This window comes from Strix uralensis, chromosome 38 (assembly GCF_047716275.1).
Source record: "Strix uralensis isolate ZFMK-TIS-50842 chromosome 38, bStrUra1, whole genome shotgun sequence".
NCBI classification, from domain to species: Eukaryota; Metazoa; Chordata; class Aves; order Strigiformes; family Strigidae; genus Strix; species Strix uralensis.
Genome location: NC_134009.1, coordinates 1,234,298 through 1,252,723, shown reverse-complemented (window position 1 = coordinate 1,252,723; position 18,426 = coordinate 1,234,298). Strand labels below are relative to the sequence as shown.

Genomic DNA, 18,426 nt, shown 5'->3' with positions numbered 1-18,426 from the left:
TGTTTATCCAAACTGTGAAAACAGCCCCAGCAGAAATGTCCTTGCCCAGGGCTGCATCGGGCTATGACAGTTCACAGCATTTCCATGCCAGTCGGTGCAGCCTGGTTGTTTGCAAAGAAGGGGAACAAAGTCCTTGAGCCCACCGAGCCTCGATACAAATGCATATAGTCACCCTTCCCAACTGCTCAGCTTTTTATGATATGAGTTTTGACTTATTTCCAGGCTAATTTTCACCTGCTTATTCTTCTACCTTTGTTTAGTGCACCTCTTTTTTCCTTCTGGTCTTCAGCCCTAGCTCTGCATGCCTCTAGGGTTTGGGTTTCTCCTGTTTGATCTTTGTACAGGCAGAAATCTACTCTCCACTCTACTACCCCTCTCAGGTTTTGCTGAACAGATTAAACTCAGTCTGAGACCTTCCTGGCCATGCTGTCCTCTTCTCATTACATGCTCCAATTTTGCTTCTTATTTTTGCACAGACATGGGCAGAACCATCCACCCTGTTTCTGTCAGGGGTCACATCCTTGCCCAATTGTCCTGGTTTAACCAGGATAGGGTTAAGTTTCCCCAGCAGTGGGGGGGGAGCTCTAGCTGGGTTATTCAGATACCATGCGGACGTCACATCCTGGCAGGTCACATTTTTCCTGGCGCAGAGCGAGGTGCACTCGTGGTTTTGTACATCGTGCTTCAAACTGCTGTATTTGGTAGCTATTTTGCTCTGTTCATTGCTATCACTATTACTGTTATTGTTATTGTTGTTGTTGGTTGTGTTGCTATTGCATTGTTGTATTAAACCTTTCCTTATTTCAGTCTTGGGGCTTTGTATTTCACTCCCTTTGTGGGGGAGGGACAGCGGCCGCATGGTCTCAGACCCCGGCAGGGGCTAAACCACCACACCAATGCAATCCCCATCTCCAATGTACCACCAGCACAGCACCCACCTCTGTCTGAACTCTCCTATTTGGAGCAACAAGTGATGTTAACTTGATGACCCTTTTGCAAAACTCATTCTTTCCAGTGGCATGCTGCTCTGCCTTCGAGTCCTTTCCTTGCACAACTTGAGCATGCCGCCATGAAGGGATGGGAGGACAGCAAACTCTTCCACCCTCTCAGCATGTTGTGACATGCTTGGGGAGCAATTTGCAAGGGACATGCCTGGAGCATCATCTGCATAACAGTATTTGGGAAGCAAACTGCTTATCCAAAAGGGACCCTTGGGGTCTTGCAAGTGCAGCCACAGTAGGCTAAGAAAATGGCAGTTCCCATTGTTTTCCAAATCCAACCGAGCTGTTCAAAGCATCACAAGGTGGGTGTGAGACCCTTTCTCGTCATGGATGGTGTCCAGGCTCACCTGATGGCAAATGGCTACAATGCAGGCGCTGGTTCCACCCTCCACAATAAGGCTATTTCCAGCCTATAGTAACCTATTTTCTTGCAGCCGATGGTGCCTCACCCCCCAAAACCCAACCAGACACTTTCTAATGAAGGTAACGTAGGTATATTTCCCCAGTTCTGTGCATAAAGGCCTGGTTTAGCCTGTTGAAAGTAGATATCTTGTACCAGTATGCATCAGGGCAGCTGAGGTGCCCACAGGGGATGGCACGTACGAGACGGGACCCGAGCGTCGAGAAGGTTTTGTTTGCTCCATGTTTTCCTGGAACAGCTCGCCATTTCGCAAGCTGATGACAAGACTGGCCGCTGCATGGGGCAGCGGGTCAACTCCTGGCAGAGCTTCACAGGAGGTGAAACTCCCAGGGGGGGAGCAGGGCAGCAGAAGAGGAGGGCTCACTGCAGAAATCCCAGTCTGCCCTCCTAGTTGGCCAGTGGGACACCAGGCTCAGCTGGCATCTTTCACAAAGACAGTTTACTCCAACCTCCAGCCCGTGGCCAGGCTGCGAACATGGGGATGCTGGGTGGTCTCCATCCTTCATCCAGCCACCCCAGGGGCAGAAACCAACCCACCTGTGGTAGGACCAAGAGCGCGGGGACTGTCCTCTTGATGGCGTGTCTTTGGGGTGAGTGGTGTTCACCTTTGCTGCTGACTACGGGGAGCCCATTGGCCATGTCAGCTTCTCCAGCCTACTCAGCTAGCACTTTGTGGCGCACAGCAGAGGCTGGTCGGTGGTCCTGGGTTTCACTCAGGGGTCTGGGGTAGGGGGGAATGGTTTATGATGGCTTTGGAGGTGGGTGAAAGGTTTTTCACATGAGCTCAGCTATCTCTGCTGCATTCCAAGAGTCATACATTGGAGGTCTACTTCTGCACACGTGGTTTTGCCCCGTAATCAAAGGCTTGTGCCACATAATTAAAGGCTTGTGAGCATTACAAGAGTGGAGGGAAGCATGCCTGATCCTGAAGCTGTCTCACAGCTGGCCACGGCCTCCTGCCCTGCTTTAATCTTGGCTTATCCTGGACCATACATGGCAAACTCATGGTTTTACAGCACTGAGGAGGCTTGGTCAAACCCATCAGCAGTATGCATTAACAGGGTTGGCTCCCCATATGACAGAGAGGTGAGGAAGTAGAGCCCCACATTGCCAGGACAGGGCTGGCTGGCTAATGGATGTGCAGCACAAGGAACTGAATAGTTTTTGGGCTAACAGGGCAGACAGGCAAGATGCTGGCAAGAGACACGTCCCTTCTTGTGCTCAGGCAGAGCCATAAGGAAGCTGCAGACCCTACAGGTCCCTTATCCGCAGCCATGGTTTGCTCTCACATTGGTGCAAGGATGGGGAAGAGTTCTGCTGCAAGAGCAATATCGTGCTGATGGTTCAATGGCAACTTCACTTTGGAAATGGTTAAGAAAGGTCTCAGGGCTTTGCCCAAGCTGTCCCAGCTCAGAGCAGAAGCTTTGATTTGGGCAACGCTCTTAGTGCTGGTTCACATTTACAAAGGGCACGAGCAGAAACACTCATCTGATCAGGTTTGGAGTAAGCAAAATTAGGAATGTGCTTTTCCTGCTGGTTGTGATTTAATTTTAATTTCCAGGCTGATTAGTTGCTAGGGTCAGTTTGTACCACTGCCTCTTGGAACTAAAATTTTGCTTTAACTTGCTTGGGTTTCCTCCTTCTTTGTTGATTCATGAACAGTACAATTTTCCCACTTCTTTTTTTTTTTAAATTCTGCTCCTGGAAAAATTCAGTACGGCATTTGCCTCTTCAACAGTCAGTATCTCCTGGCTGGCTGGAGACATCTGGGATGGGACTTGTCCACCCAAGCACAGTCAATGCACAAGCGACCAGGCAGTGCTTGCATGAAACATGCCGAGAAATCTATCAATCAGCTGCAGGGTTGATTTATTGTGTTATCACAGGGTAGCCTCATCGCTCCTAGTAAAAATAAGGAAGGAGAGCAAAAGGCGCACAGGGAAAGGGTGAAGCAGAAGAGCCAGCCATCATCAGGACCGTGCTCTTACCCTGGGGACAGGAGAGCCTGCAAACTGTAGACCGAGTGCCCCCCGTGCATCTGGTTCAGCCTCCTCATAGAAGTGAATGCTGAGAGGCGGCTTTGCAAAGGGGCTTTATTGCAAAGACACTTTACTGCAAAGACGCTTTCCTGCTCCCCACTGCACAGCCTGAATGAAAGAGTTGAGCTAGGCACACCTGCACGCAGCATGCCACAGCTGCTCAGATGCTGTTTGTATTTGAATGACTCAGGGATTTGTTTTTTAACCTGTTTCATCCTCTTTCTGGCCCCCGTGACTTCCCAAGTGCTACAACTGGCCCCTTGCTTGCTGATGGCCAGACCCACGCGCAGATCAGCGCCTGAGCAGTTCAGAAATCATTATCCATGGTCAACAAGCTTATTTACACAATGCAATCATATCCCTCTTGAACTCTTTTTTTCTGCTGACCCAGTTGAGCTCTCCACATGACTAACGCCCAGTTATGGCTCCTTTCTGCACCATTTCCCTTCAGTTAGCGCTCTTGCAAAAGCGTGCATATGGGACCAGCAGCAATCTCACATCGTGGGTCTTGCACATTACAGAATCACAGAATCATCTAGGTTGGAAAAGACCTTGAAGACCATCTAGTCCAACCATTAACCTAACACTGACAGTTCCCAACTACACCATATCCCTTAAGCGCTATGTCAACCTGAAATTGCCAAGACCCTGAGCTCAAGCACTTTTCCACTCATTCCCACAAGCTTTCCACGCCGCTGGACCCCAAGGCATTACCCACTCTTGATGGTGAAGTTACATCTTTGCTGATGGCCACTTGTACAAAAACATGCATGAGCTAAATACCCATTTTCTGTGCCTGTTACGTGAGCAAGAAAAGCGTTCCTGGGGTGTGGGATCCACACTGAGGTTAAGATGGATAAATTCAGGGTTTAGATGCAGAGAAGGGTCTCAGTTGACTACAGATGCCCAGAGCCACCTGAGATGCCCAGGGCAGGTGTGGGATGGTCAACACCACTTCTGAAACCCTTTTTGGGGGGGCAGGAACTATCGCAAATATGTGAGCAGCTGAGCCCCATCCACCCCCAGGATTTCACCTCCCCTTCTCTTTCCCCTCCTGGCTTTGCAGGCGCAGCTGCTGAGAGCCCAGGGGGGTTCCTTCGCCTGGTGGGTGGCCCCAGCCGCTGTGCTGGGCGGGTGGAGGTGCTCCACAACGGGACGTGGGGGACAGTGTGCGATGACAGCTGGGGTTCCCCTGAGGGCCGGGTCGTGTGCCGGCAGCTGGGCTGCGGGACAGTGCTGTCAGTGGCACCAGGAGTTCGGTATGGAGAAGGAACGGGACAGATCTGGTTGGATGAGGTCAACTGCACCGGGGAGGAAAGGAACCTCTCTGAATGCCGAGCCAGGCCGTGGGGGGAACACAACTGTTACCATGTGGAGGACGCCAGTGTTGAGTGCTCAGGTAGCCCAGGACAGCAGCCATCTGGCTGTGCACCACCTCCACCCCTCCATCCCTTCCTGCTACACCAGCAGTGATGCACAACCCTTCTATGACTGTCCCCTTGGGGTACCCACAGACTCCAGCATCACTGCCCTGGGCACCCTCCAGCTGCTCAACGGCCCCAACCGCTGCGCCGGGAGGGTGGAGGTGCTCCACAACCACATGTGGGGGACGGTCTGCGACGACGACTGGGACCTAGTGGATGCAGCAGTGGTGTGCCGGCAGCTGGGCTGTGGCACGGCACTGTCAGCCACCAGAGGGGCTCACTTTGGGAGGGGACACGATCCCATCTGGTTGGATGAGGTAAACTGTGCCGGCACCGAGGACACCCTCTTCGACTGCCGGGCCAGAGCATGGGGGGACAACAACTGCTTCCACGGGGAGGATGCTGGAGTGATATGTTCAGGTAACTCACCTCAAGCTGCAAGAGGGGTCAATGTCAAACTTTTAGGGTTTCCTAAGGCATCATGGGATGGCTCCTGCTTACCCTCCAAGGGTGCTTGCCCCCCGCATCCCCTTTGCAGCTCTGGGGAGCACCTGCAGCACCCAGGTGGGCAAGTTGCCCTGCAAAGCCTTTGCCCGCCTCCTGCTGCTGTGGATCCAGTGCTAAGCTGCAGGAACAGCAAAAGGGCCCTTCGCTTGCAGTTGCGTGCATGAATTATCGAGGACCCGCCCCAAAGCCTGGTTTGACTTGGGGGCAACTAGGCTGTACCATACAAAACTTTCTGCAGGTGTAATTTGCCCTCTCCAGTTCCTGCCCATCCAGCCAGGCCAGGTCTGTCTCACCCATCACCTGCGATGAAGGGCTTTTGATGGAGTATTTGGTGCACTCTTTTATTTGGGCTGCACAGCAGGGAGCAGGAAAGCGCCTTTGCAAAAAGGCGACTTTGCAATAAAGTGCCTTTGCAATAAGGTCCTGCACAGGGGCCAGGGCAACCCCCAGTATCAGTGCAGGCTGGGGGATGAAAGGATCGAGACCAGCCCTGTGGAGAAGGACTTTGGGGTACTGGTGGATGAGAAGCTGGACATGACCCAACAATGTGCGCTCGCGGCACAGAAAGCCAACCGTATTCTGGGATCCATCAAGAGATGTGTGGCCAGCAGATTGAGGGAGGGGATTCTCGCCCTCTGCTCCACTCTCCTAAGACCCCCCCTGCAGTGCTGGGTCCAGCTCTGGGGGCACCAACATCAGAAGGACACAGACCTCCTCGAGTGTGTCCAGAGACCACAAGGATGACCGGGGGGCTGGAGCACCTCCCCTGTTAGGACAGGCTGAGAGAGTTGGGGTGTTCAACCTGGAGAAGAGAAGGCTCCGGGGAGACCTTATTGTGGCCTTTAAATACTTAACGGGAGCTTATAAGATGGGGACAGACTTTTTCACAGGGCCTGTTGCGATAGGACAAGGGGTCATGGTTTTAAACTAAAAGAGGGGAGATTCAGACTAGATATAAGGAAGAACTTTTTCATGATGAGGGCAATGAAACACTAGCACAGGTTGCCCAGAGCAGTGGTAGATGCCTCATCCCTGGAAACATTCAAGGTCAGGTGTAATGGGGCTCTGAGCAACCTGGTCTAGTTGAAGATGTCTCTGCTCAGTGCAGGGGGTTGGACTAGATGAGCTTTAAAGGTCCCTTCCAACCCAAACTATTCTATGAGTCTATGATACAGTGACTTTGCAATAAGGTGACTGTGCAATAAAGCCCCTTTGCAAAGCCACCCCTCAAAATTCACTTTTAAGAGGATGCTGAGCATTGCAGGACTCGGTCTCCAGCCTGGGCGCTCACTGTGCACGGAGGATGCTCAGACTGGAGCGGAAACAGCTATGGCTCTGACTTACCCTTGTATGTTATTGGCAGCTTCAGGGGTGTCCACGGCCACTGAGCTCCGCCTGGCCAACGGTTCGACGCCCTGCGAAGGCAGGGTGGAGGTCATCCACAATGGCACCTGGGCAGCCCTTTGTGATGAGGGCTGGGGTCTGGCTGAGGCTCGTGTGGTGTGCAGGCAGCTGGGCTGCGGGAGAGCGCTGTCGGTGCCTGACAAGTCACATTTTGGGCAAGGACCTGGGCAAACGTGGCCCAACAGCGTGAGTTGTGTGGGCACGGAGACTGCCCTCTCTGCATGCAAGACGAAGCCCCGGGGCAATGGCACTTGTCACCATGGGAGAGAAGCTGGCGTGGTGTGCACAGGTAACCACCTCGCAGTGGTGGATCTTTGTCCATGACGTTTATTTTCTACCTTTGCAAGCAGCCCTGGATGACATGCCCTCTTCGTGGGCGTTTCCATCACAGAGTGTCATGGGGTGCCTGGGGGGCTGGAGAAACTTTGGGCATCCTCCTGGAGGGGTCGGTTCCGATGCAAGTGGGTGGGATGCTGCTGCAGTGCCCCTTAGCCAGCAGGCTCTGGGGATCAGCCAACTCCTTTTTGCGATGATTAGACATGCCTGCAGCACCTGGTGCAACACTCAGCTACTTGAGAAGGTGCCAGAGCAGTTTTCCTTACCCAGGGGACACAGTGTGCTGGCCCTTCCCCATATTTCCCTCCTTTAGGTAACTCAGAGGGTGACCAGGTCCGGCTGGTAAACTATGGCAGCCGCTGTGCTGGCAGGGTCGAGATCTTCCATAACAAGAAGTGGGGGACTGTGTGCGATGACAACTGGGACCTGCTGGATGCCGAGGTTGTCTGCCGGCAGCTGGACTGTGGGCAAGCGCTGTCGGCCCCCGGCGGGGCTCAGTTTGGGCGTGGGGACGGCATCATCTGGATGGATGAGACGAACTGCACGGGGATGGAGAACACACTGTCTGACTGCTTGGGCCGGCCGTGGGGCATCAATAATTGCTACCATGGGGAAGATGCCGGCGTGGTTTGCTCAGGTGACAAGTGCTCACTCCACACAAGGCAGTGGGGAGGGGGTCTGTGTCGTGTCTGCACCCCCAGGTAAGACTGGGGGTCAGCACCAGCAGCCAGTGGGGTTTTCCCAGACCCCCCCTTGCACCTGATGGTCCATCGGAGTGCAGCTCCTCCCATCCCAAGGTGTTTATTTAAGGCAATGGGAGGCATTCCTACAGGGATCCCTATTTCCTGCCCTTCTGCGAACCCTCCTGCTCCAACAAGACCAACCCTTTGCAGGGAAGCTTGTTGAAAGCAACTCACCCAGTGAGCAATTCTTGTAGGGAGTGGGGCTGGGGTCCAGGAGGGTGCAGGACCAGCATGGACCACCGTCTGCAGGGAGATGCTGTGGTGCAGGGTGCTCCTGGGGAGAGTTTTGGGTTTCACCCCTCCTGTTCTCCCATCCTCTGTGCCTTTTGGCAGCTAGAAGAGGGGCTGGGAGCTTAATTGCAATAGGATAAGCATGGAGGGAAACTGGTGGCTGTCTGAAAGCATTAATAATTCTCTCGGGTGTTCGCAGACTCGATCATCCCTGAGCCGGCTCATCTCCGACTGGCAAATGGCTCGCACCGCTGCACTGGCAGAGTTGAGGTGCTTCACCAGGAGGAGTGGGGAGCCATCTGCAACCATGGCTGGGATAAGCAGGATGCTGAGGTCGTGTGCCGGCAGCTGGGCTGTGGGAGGGTGCTGCCAGCAATGGAGGGGCTGGAATTTGGTGCCGGGCCCCCACGCATCTGGCTGGACAATGTGAATTGCCAGGGGACGGAGCCAGCCCTTACAAAATGCCAGATGAGCCCATGGGGAGAGAGCAGCTGTGGCCACGGAAAGCACGCCAGCGTGGTATGCTCAGGTGGGTTTCACTCTGGCACCAGTAATGGGTCAGGATGCACCGGTAATGTCCCCCATCCCAGTTGGGAGCAAGATGCCGTCTTCACTCCACTTGCTGCTGAGTCAAGTAAACCCTTTGGGAAGTTCTTCCATGAGGTGGGGATGAGATGCTATGGGTTCAGAGGTGATGTGACCAAGCAGCACCAGCTACGTGCCAAAACGCAGGGTCCTTCTTCCTCCCATGAAGGGGTTGGGTGCTCTGAGCATCTCCCTGCCTGTTGCAGGCTCGGCTGTTTCCAGTTTCGCCCCGGTCCGGCTGGTGGATGGTCCAGGTCGCTGCGCTGGGAGGGTCGAGGTGTTTCACAATGATAAATGGGGGACGGTGTGTGACGACAACTGGGACTTTACGGATGCCAAAGTGGTGTGCCGGCAGCTGGACTGCGGGATGGTGGTATCAGCTCCACGGCGGGCTCGCTTCGGGGAGGGACAGGGACCCATCTGGCTGAACGACGTGCACTGCTCGGGGACCGAGGCAGCCCTCTCTGAATGCAGAACCAAGGGCTGGGGTGTCCATGGATGCGAGCATGGAGAAGATGCCAGTGTGGTGTGCTCAGGTAACCACCACTTGTCGTGGCACTGGGAGCACTGCAGCAAACTCTACCATGGTCCTCCTGGTCTGGGGTTTGACTCTGCTTTCCTCTATGAGTGCAAGGGTTTGCGATGCAGGAACAGTTTGCAGCCAATCTGAAGACCCTTTGCTCTGAAGTCAGCCCCTCGTGGTCCATCCTGGTGGAAGAGGGCAGCTGTATGCAGACGTTAAAGTCAAAGAAAAACAAATGCCTTGCCCATCTGCACGGCTATCGCTAAAAATATGGTCTCCAGCATGCTTGTGGCTGATGTTACCTATCACAAATCCCAGCAGTTAGCACAGGCCAGAGACCATTTCCATCAGGCAGATTGCAACATGGCCACCTACTTCTCCCCAGCAGGGCAGACTGCAGTACGAATGGGTCTTCAACTGTTACAGTCAGGGAGAACTCTCCAACACCTTTGTTGATCCATGGTAGATGTTCCCTGTGATGCTCAGAGCTGCATGAGCCCATGAGAGCCCATCTCCCATCCCTCTCGCTCCTCTCCAACTCTGACTTTCTGCCAGAGGAACCCCGCAGCTCATTTGAGTGACTGTTAAGAAGCTGGGGCCACTGGGTTGCAACCAGGTTGCTTAATATCAGATGGACTTTGCTTAATATCTGGATGTCACTGACCAAGACAGCCAGAGTTGAATTCAGTCACCCCAGCATGGGAAGGTAGCATCTCATCCTAGTTGGGCTAAGAGATCCTACAGGAAAACCTGTGCCCTTCAGGAGCAGAAGCTGGAGGGCAGGCGAGGTATCCCAGGAGTCCCAAACACACAAGGACACCTACATCTTGGTGACAGAACCCATTCCTATGTGTCTCCTTTAGGAGGGCAAAGCATATAGGGTCCATTGACTATATTTGGTTAAGTCCATGTTAATCAAGCCTTGGGCACCACTTGGGCTAGTTCACATCACACCTCAAAGATCTGCCCTCTCTGTTGTTGCAAGAACATCCTTGACCCCCAAGGCTACTCAGCCTCTGATGTAAACCCATTGCTGGCAGACAGAGGTTTCATGGGGCAGAAGGTATCGCCTTAACACATGTACGCTCTCTGATGTTGTAGGATCGGGCATTTCTGACCTCGGAAACCTCCGTCTGGTGAACGGCTCAGATCCATGCTCCGGGAGAGTTGAAGTGTTTCATGATCAGCGCTGGGGGGGCATCTGCACCGATGGCTGGGACCTGGCCGAAGCCCGTGTGGTGTGTCAGCAGCTGGGCTGTGAGGTGGCACACTCTGCTGCGGGGTCTGCCCAGTTTGGGACAGGAGATGGCCTGATCTGGGTGGATGCCGTGGAGTGCACCGGGACAGAGGGGGCCCTCTTCGAATGCAAGGTCAAGTTCTGGGGCGCTGAGAGCTGCAAGTCGAGGGGGCACGCAGGCGTCATGTGCTCTGCAGCCGCAGGTCAGTGGGGTGAGTCGGGGATCAGTCCTCCCCTGGGGGAGGCTGTGCAGTCTGACCAAATTTGCTCATCCAGCTCCCCCTTGTCCTGGCTCAACCAGCCCTTGTTCCTGTGGTCCCACCAGGAAAAACAAGGTGTTTTCTGTTTTGAGGTCTACCCATCCCTGGCTTCCTTCCAGCAAAGTGCTTGGAAATCCCAAGCCTGTAAAATGTAGGTTTTCCATCACACGCAAAGAGCCCTGGCACACCAGGGTTGCAGCTACCCCTGTGGGGTTTTTTGATCCATGCTACCACACAGCATCTAGTCCTCAGGGAGTCCCTTCTCTTCACCAAGCTATTGCTTGCTCAGGTGCACGATGCACTTGGTGGCTCCTTGCCTGCTTGTCTCCATGGGGATACTCATATCATGGGAGCTCCTCAGTAATTTGGCCAAGTTGACAATCTACTGGGCATGGTCCTAGCAGGCTTGTCCCAAAGGGTGCTCACACATGCACACCCAGGGTGCAGCAGTAGCAGAAATGCTACATGCTGGTGGAGGCCTAGCAAGGGGAGGTCCATCACGTTGCCGGCCGCTTGACAGGCAAGAATTTCTGGCCAGGATTTATTGTTGTCTGATTCTGGTTTTAGACTTGGACCTGGGGAGCTCAGAAGCCCTACGGCTTGTGAACGGCCCGCACCGCTGCGCTGGGAGGGTGGAGGTCTTCCACAGCCACCAGTGGGGGACCATCTGTGACGATGGCTGGGACCTGAACGATGCAGCCGTGGTGTGCCGGCAGCTGGGCTGCGGAACAGCCATGTCAGCCCCAGGCTTATCTGGTTTTGGGGAAGGATCTGGCCCCATCTGGCTAGATGGGGTGAGTTGCCTTGGAACAGAAGCCACCCTCACTGAATGCTCATTCAAGCCTTGGGGACACCATGCATGCAACCACGTGGAAGATGCCAGCGTTGTGTGCTCAGGTAACTCTCACCACATGCTGTCTCTGTAAGATGGACCAAGCCCTATCCTTCTGCAGGCTGGGAACAGTCTTGGAACAAGCTGGCCAAAAAACTGCCCAGATTGGTAGAAAGTGCATTAAAATAACAGGGTTCAGAGACATAGGAAAATACGATACACTGGGAAAAAAGCAGCATGGCTTAAGAAATGCCTCAATGTCTGGCACCATTGGAGGTGGTTTCATGGGGTGAGGCACCTGTACCCTTTTGGGAGTGGCAGCTGGAGGGTGCATGGGTGCTGCTTGAGTGGCAGCAGATGCAACTGTGCCCTGCCCCAGCTCAAAAGCAGGCAGAGTGACTTGTGCTGCTGGCACTGTAAAATGCCAGGATGTGCAGATAAATGCAGAAAGATGCACTGGAACCAGCTGCTCTCATGTGATACACACTTCTGAGCTAGCTGCTACAGGTCTAGCCTTGGCCTCAGAAGGTCAATGTAGCAGTCAGCTGTCAGGACAGGGACAACCAGAAAAAGATCCTTTGCCATTTCCTCTAAGGCAAGAAGTGGGTAGCACCAGGTGATGGAGCTTCCAAGCGAGGGGGAAGGAAAGCACGGAGAAACACTGGGGAGGACACTTGGGCATCTTTTCTTCCCAGCATGGTGTTCCTCAGGTGGAGACACACATGCTTTCTCCTGTCCTGTCCTCTGAACCAGGGTGCAACCACCCTGAGGGTGCAACTGGTGGAAGGGATCTTCTGCAGTTCCTTACACCCTGCAAAAATGCCCGTGCTCACTTTGCTGCAAGTCCCTGAAAAAGGGCAAGGGACGTACAAGCTCACTGCAGCAACACCACCCAGACCTGCTGTGGGGAATGTCCTGCCCTCTCCAACCCATCAGGTGTTAAGATGCACAAGCATATCTCTAATAATGCCCATTTTTGGGTATTTTTCAGGCTCGGGGATTGCCAGCATCCCCAAACTTCGCCTGGTGGGTGGTTTGGGCAAGTGCGCTGGGAGAGTTGAGGTGTTTCATAACAACAACTGGGGGACGGTCTGCGACGACAGCTGGGACCTGAGTGATGCGGCGGTGGTGTGCCGGCAGCTGGGCTGCGGGGTGGCCCTCTCAGCCCCCAGCTCGGCTCAGTTTGGGTGGGGAACTGGCCCCATCTGGCTAGATGACGTGAGCTGCACGGGGAAGGAAACTGACTTCTTCGAGTGCCCAGCCAAGATGTGGGGCAGCCACAACTGTCACCATGGGGAGGACGCCGGTGTGGTGTGCTCAGGTGAGAGCCGGGACGGGGCTGGCCAGAGGCAGAGCTCCTGCTGGTACCCAGGGGCAGGCAGCTGGGCCCCTTTGCAGGAGATGCTGTGTGCAGGGCTGGTGTAGGGGCTCCTTGCAGCTCTCACCCATGTGTATCTCCTGGACCTTCACCTCAAGGCCAAGGGCGAGGTCCTGCACATGAGTTGGCAAAACCCCCAGTATCAGTACAGACTGGAGCACGAAGGGATTGAGAGCAGCTCTACGGAGAAGGCTGGGGATACTGGTGGGTGACAAGTTGGACATGAGCCAGCAACGTGCGCTTGCAACCCAGAAAGTCAATTGTACCCCAGGCTGCATCAAGAGAAGTGTGGCCAGCAGGTCGAGGGAGACCCGCTCTCGTGAGACCCCCCTGCAGTGCTGTGTCCAGCCCTGGGGCCTCCAGCACAAGACATAGACATGTTAGAGGGGGTCCAGAGGAAGCCACAAAAATGGTCAGAGGGCTGGAGCACCTCTCCTATGGAGAAAGGCTGAGAGTTGGGGTTGTTCAGCCTGGAGAAGAGAAGGCTCCAGAGAGACCTTACTGCAGCATTTAAATACTTAGAAGAGGCTTATAAGAAAGAGAGCAAGAGACTTTTTACCAAGGCCTGTAGTGACAGGGCAAGGGACAATGGTTTTAAACTAAAAGAGTGGAAATTTAGACTGGACATAAAGAATTTTATGATGAGGGTGGTGAGACACTGGAACAGGTTGCCCAGAGAAGCCCCTACCATCATTGGAAGTGTTCAAGGTCAGGTTGAATGGAGCTTCAAGGCCCTGATCTAGTGAAAGATGTCCCTGCCCGTGGCAGGGGGTTGGACTAGAGGATCTTTGAAGGTCCCTCCCAGCACAAACCGTTCAGTGACTCTGTGACCCTGGGGCAGCCTCCCCCTGGTCAAATGGCAGCACTCAGCCACATCAATCCCTTTTGTTGGCCGAATGCTGGCCCTGTCCTGCTCCTCCCTGGAGATGTGTGGGGTGCTGAAGGTAGGGGGTGGCCCAAGGATGCAGGCAGGGGCGGTCCAGGGATAGGGGGGTGCCCTCCAGCCATGTGTTCACCTATTTCTCTCTCCACAGAAGCAGGCAACTCCAGCTCCATTGACCTGCAGCTGGTGGACGGGCCACACCGCTGCGCCGGGAGAGTGGAGGTGCTCCATGCCGGGCAGTGGGGGACGGTCTGCGACGACGGTTGGGACCTGAAAGACGCGGCGGTGGTGTGCAGGCAGCTGGGCTGCGGCAGAGCTGAGGCAGCCCCTGCCCGGGCTCGCTTTGGGCAGGGGACAGGGCGCATCTGGCTGGATGATGTGGCCTGTGCTGGGAGCGAGGACGCCCTGGCCCAGTGCCGAGCCCGTCCCTGGGGGCAGAGTAACTGCAACCACAGAGAAGACGCCAGTGTGGTGTGCTTAGGTACGTCCATCTCCCTCAATACGGGGTGTCCCAGGGGGGTCAGGGGTGTCCATCCTGCATCTCGCTGCGTCCGGGGTGGTGCTGCAGCAGGATGGTCAAGCCCTTCCTGGGGTGGGAGCGGGTCCTTTTGCCCCAGCCCCGGGCATTGCCACCAGCACCGTGTGTGTCCCCAACCCACTGTGATGTTTTTGCGGTGCTTCCAGGCACCGGCGCAACCAACACATCAACTGTCCGGCTCATGGGCGGCCCACATCGCTGCGCTGGGAGGGTGGAGATCTTTCACAATGAGCAATGGGGGACAGTCTGTGACCACGGCTGGGACCTGAGAAATGCGATGGTGGTCTGTCGGCAGCTGGGCTGCGGGGCGGCTGTCTCAGCCCCGACAAGAGCTTCCTTCGGGAGGGGGATGGATCCCATCTGGCTGAACGGTGTCGCCTGCATCGGGAGGGAGAACGCCCTCGTGGAGTGTCGGGCCAGGCCCTGGGGAAACAGTGGTTGCACCCATGAGGAGGATGCCGGCGTGGTCTGTGCAGGTGATGCTCATTCCTGCGGGGTCCTAAAAGCACAGCTTGGAGCTGACCCTCCCAAAAAACAAAAGCCTTTTCCTCTCCAACGTGACCTCAGGAGCATTGGCTGCAGGAAGATTTCAAGGGCACAGGGGCTCATCCCCTTGGCAGACAGTGTTGGCTCCCATCCCCACACCCCAGTAGCTCGGGAAGCTGCCCCAATCCAACCGCCCTTGGCACAGCTGAGCAGGGAATGGGGGGAAAGAGGACATCGATACCCAGTTTGGGATGTGGGCTGCACTGAGACTCTGCTGGATCCCAGCGAGGCTCCAAGAAAGGGGATTTATTTCTCCCCTTCCCCATCAGGGACTGAGTCTGGAGGCCAAATGTAGGTGCTTGGTGGTGCTTAGGAAGCTCAAGGGCCATGCCTGTCCACACATCTCTGCAGGCAGGGTCAGGCCAGGATCTGTCTTTCTGTCCCACCAAGGCTGGGCATCTGGCCTAGGTTTGCACCCCGACTGCTGCCACCAGAAAGCCTCCCCTGGACACGTGGCCCTCTTGTCCTCAACGCTGCATCTCCCGTTTCTCTGCCCGCAGAACAGGCCAGGTCAGCGGTGGCCGAGGTCCGCCTGGTACAGGGACCGAACCGCTGTGGTGGGAGGGTGGAGGTGCTCCACGCCGGGCAGTGGGGGACGGTCTGCGACGACAGCTGGGACCTGAGTGATGCAGCGGTGGTGTGCAGGCAGCTGGGCTGCGGGGCGGCCGTGGCAGCCCCTGGCAGGGCTCGCTTCGGGCAGGGGACGGAGCGCATCTGGATGGATGACGTGAACTGCACCGGGAGCGAGGACAACATCGCCCAGTGCCAAGCCCTTCCCTGGGGACAGACTAACTGCCACCATGGAGAAGATGCCAGCGTGGTGTGCTTTGGTACATCCCATCCAGCAACACAGGGCGTTTGGGGGACAGACGGACAGGAGGGCCTGTACTTCATCTGGCTGCCTTTGGGGAGATGCTAGACCTGGAAAGGCAGGATTTTTGGGAAGGGGGGCTGGCAAAGCATCATAGCCCCTTTTTGGCCAGTCACGTCCCCAACCCAGCAACAGGTTCCCACTGCATTCATAACCGACATCTCATCAAAACCTTCACACCCCCCCTCCCTGTCCTACTAAGAGAGTCAAGCCCTGACCCCAAATCCCCAGCCTGGTCCCCATGGCCTGGTCCACACACGTGTATGGAAGAGATACCACCATTTTAGGGCATGAAGGTGCAACTGAAGCCCATCCCTACAGCCATGCTCTTCTGGAAGGGTTGGGGGGGTTGCATCCCTTGCTGGGGGGGACCATAATGACTCTGTATTTGCACTTTGGCTTCTGGTTTGGGGATTTTGGTTTTTTGGTGAGGTGATGGGCATCCTGTTGCCTTTCCTAACCATATTTCTCCTGGCAGACAGCAACGTCACAGAGGAGGTGCAGGTCCGCTTGGTCAACGGCCCGAATCGCTGTGCCGGGAGAGTGGAGGTGTTTCACGAACAGCAGTGGGGAACTGTCTGCGACGACAGCTGGGATTTGAAGGACGCCAAGGTGGTCTGCCAGCAGCTGGGCTGTGGGACAGCCGTGTCAGTCCCACACCAAGCTCACTTCGGACCAGGGTCGGACCCCATCTGGCTGGATGATGTGGAGTGCACCGGCACGGAAACCACCTTCTCCCAGTGCGGCCTTAGGAGCTGGGGACTCCATAACTGCAACCACGAGGAAGATGCAGGAGTTGTGTGCTCAGGTGGTGCCCAGGGGGGATGCTCAGATGTCCTAAAAAAGGGTTTTATCTGGGACTGGGAGGCTGGCAGCACTGGTGGGACATCACTGATGGGAGACCTTGCAAGGGAGCTGAGGGGGGGGAATGGTGCAGCAGGTGCAGGTGGCACATGCCACGCACACATGTGCACCTTGCACGCCCCTCTCCATCTGCCAGCGGGGTCGGAGGGGCTGTCTCACCCCCTTTGCTCCCTCTTGCAGGCACAGACCCCTTGCCGCTGCGCGTGCGGGACGGCCCCGGTCCCTGCGCAGGGCGGGTGGAGGTGCTCTACAACAGGACCTGGCACGGGGTGTGCGGCAGCGGCTGGAGCCTGCTGGAAGCCGGGGTGGTCTGCAGGCAGCTGGGCTGTGGGCCAGCCCAGTCGGCGCCTGTCGGAGACCAGTTCAACCGTGGGGACGGCCATGCCTTACTGGAGGGGCTGAGCTGCCAGGGGACCGAGACGCTGCTCCTGGAGTGCCAGCAGAAAGGGATGGGTCCGGGGCCGTGCAGGCAGGGCTCAGCGGCCGGTGTGGTGTGCGCGAAGCCAAAAGGTGAGCACTGGGATCCTCTGCGGTGGCTGCAGCGGGTGGGGGGAAAAGGTCCCAAGGAGAGAAGAAAGTACAAAGGTGGTACCTTCATCCTGGCAAGCTCCTAAAGCCCTTTCCTGGAGGATGCGCCTCGTTTTCTGCCACCCTTGGGAGCATCGGGAGATGCTTTCCTGACCCCAAAACTCACTCACCCCTCCCATTTCTTCTTGGAGTCCAAATTTCCTTATTCCCACCCCCCAACCCTCTGGGCTCCCTTCAGGACCAGCCCCTATTTTCTGAGAGAGGTTGTGGTAGAGCTGGGTCAACCTTGAAGGATGGAGGGTCAGAAATAGGCCTGCGCGAGCTGTAGCACCCCAAGTCCAAAGCGGGATAATGCACCATACAGCTGACGGGGGTTGTAGGAGCAGCAGGAACATGGAAGGTTGCTCCAACCTCCCCATCCCATCATCCACCCAGGGAAATGGGTCTTAACGTGAAGCCTGATTAAGCAAAGCCCATCTCAGCCACCAGCCGAGCTGCTGGGGGAGGTCAGGCTACGTTCAGTGTTTGGCTGTTACTGGTCTTGGCTGGAAATGGGATCCCGAGTCCGCTCTCCCCCCAACCCCAGGTGCTTCACCATCCTGCGTGGGGCTGATAGCGGTGCTGGCGCTGGTGATGCTGCTGAGCGGGGCCCTGCTGTGGCTCAACCTGAAGAGGAGGTGCCTGGCAGCAGCCCAGGCTGGAGGTGACAGTCTCACCCCTCTGTGTGCCTGCTCCAGCCACCCCAAAACCCCCAGGGGGGCGCTCAGTGGCTGTCAGAGCCTGGTGACAGCCCGGTGTCCCCTCCATCTCACAGCCCCCCGGCACCAGAGAGCTTCAGCGACGTCCTTCCAGCCTGCCATCTACCTCCCCACCAAGGCAGAAGCCCCTGAGGACGCCGACACCGAGACGATGCAGCTGATGAAGGAAGACGCTGCCCCGTGATGTGGCCCTCCCCCAAGTTCATGCCCCAGGGGTTGCACCAGGCTCCCCATTTTCCCCAATCTGCAATCCTGAAGACCACAAAGCAGCAGCTGATGGGCAGGACATTTCAAAAGTAGCTTGTGCCAATGACTTCTGTCAGGAGCCCCAAAATAGCCAGCCAAGGGGGTGTCTCCCAATCTGGTGACATTTATTTAACCACCTTCACAACCTCGGAGCAGCCCCCATGGCTCAGGAGGAGCCCGACGAGCCTGGCAGCCGGTGCAAGGCTGCGCTAAAGGAGCAGAGGAGAAGAAGGAGGGGTGCAAATGAATTAAAAGGGGGCCCCCAACCCTC

At 56.0% G+C, this 18,426-nt stretch overlaps 1 protein-coding gene across 1 annotated transcript; it reads left to right on the top strand.

Moving 5' to 3' along the window:
- Positions 1-1,759: 1,759 nt before the first annotated feature.
- On the top strand, positions 1,760-18,426 carry LOC141937145 (scavenger receptor cysteine-rich domain-containing protein DMBT1-like). The gene is given in 17 exon segments (XM_074854601.1): positions 1,760-2,012; positions 4,528-4,900; positions 4,902-5,305; positions 6,756-7,085; positions 7,446-7,769; positions 8,306-8,635; positions 8,898-9,227; positions 10,316-10,663; positions 11,279-11,608; positions 12,535-12,864; positions 13,956-14,285; positions 14,489-14,818; positions 15,389-15,718; positions 16,238-16,567; positions 16,804-17,133; positions 17,738-17,854; positions 17,966-18,426. Coding segments are annotated over 17 exon segments (5,109 nt in total). The 5' UTR covers positions 1,760-1,897; the 3' UTR covers positions 18,094-18,426.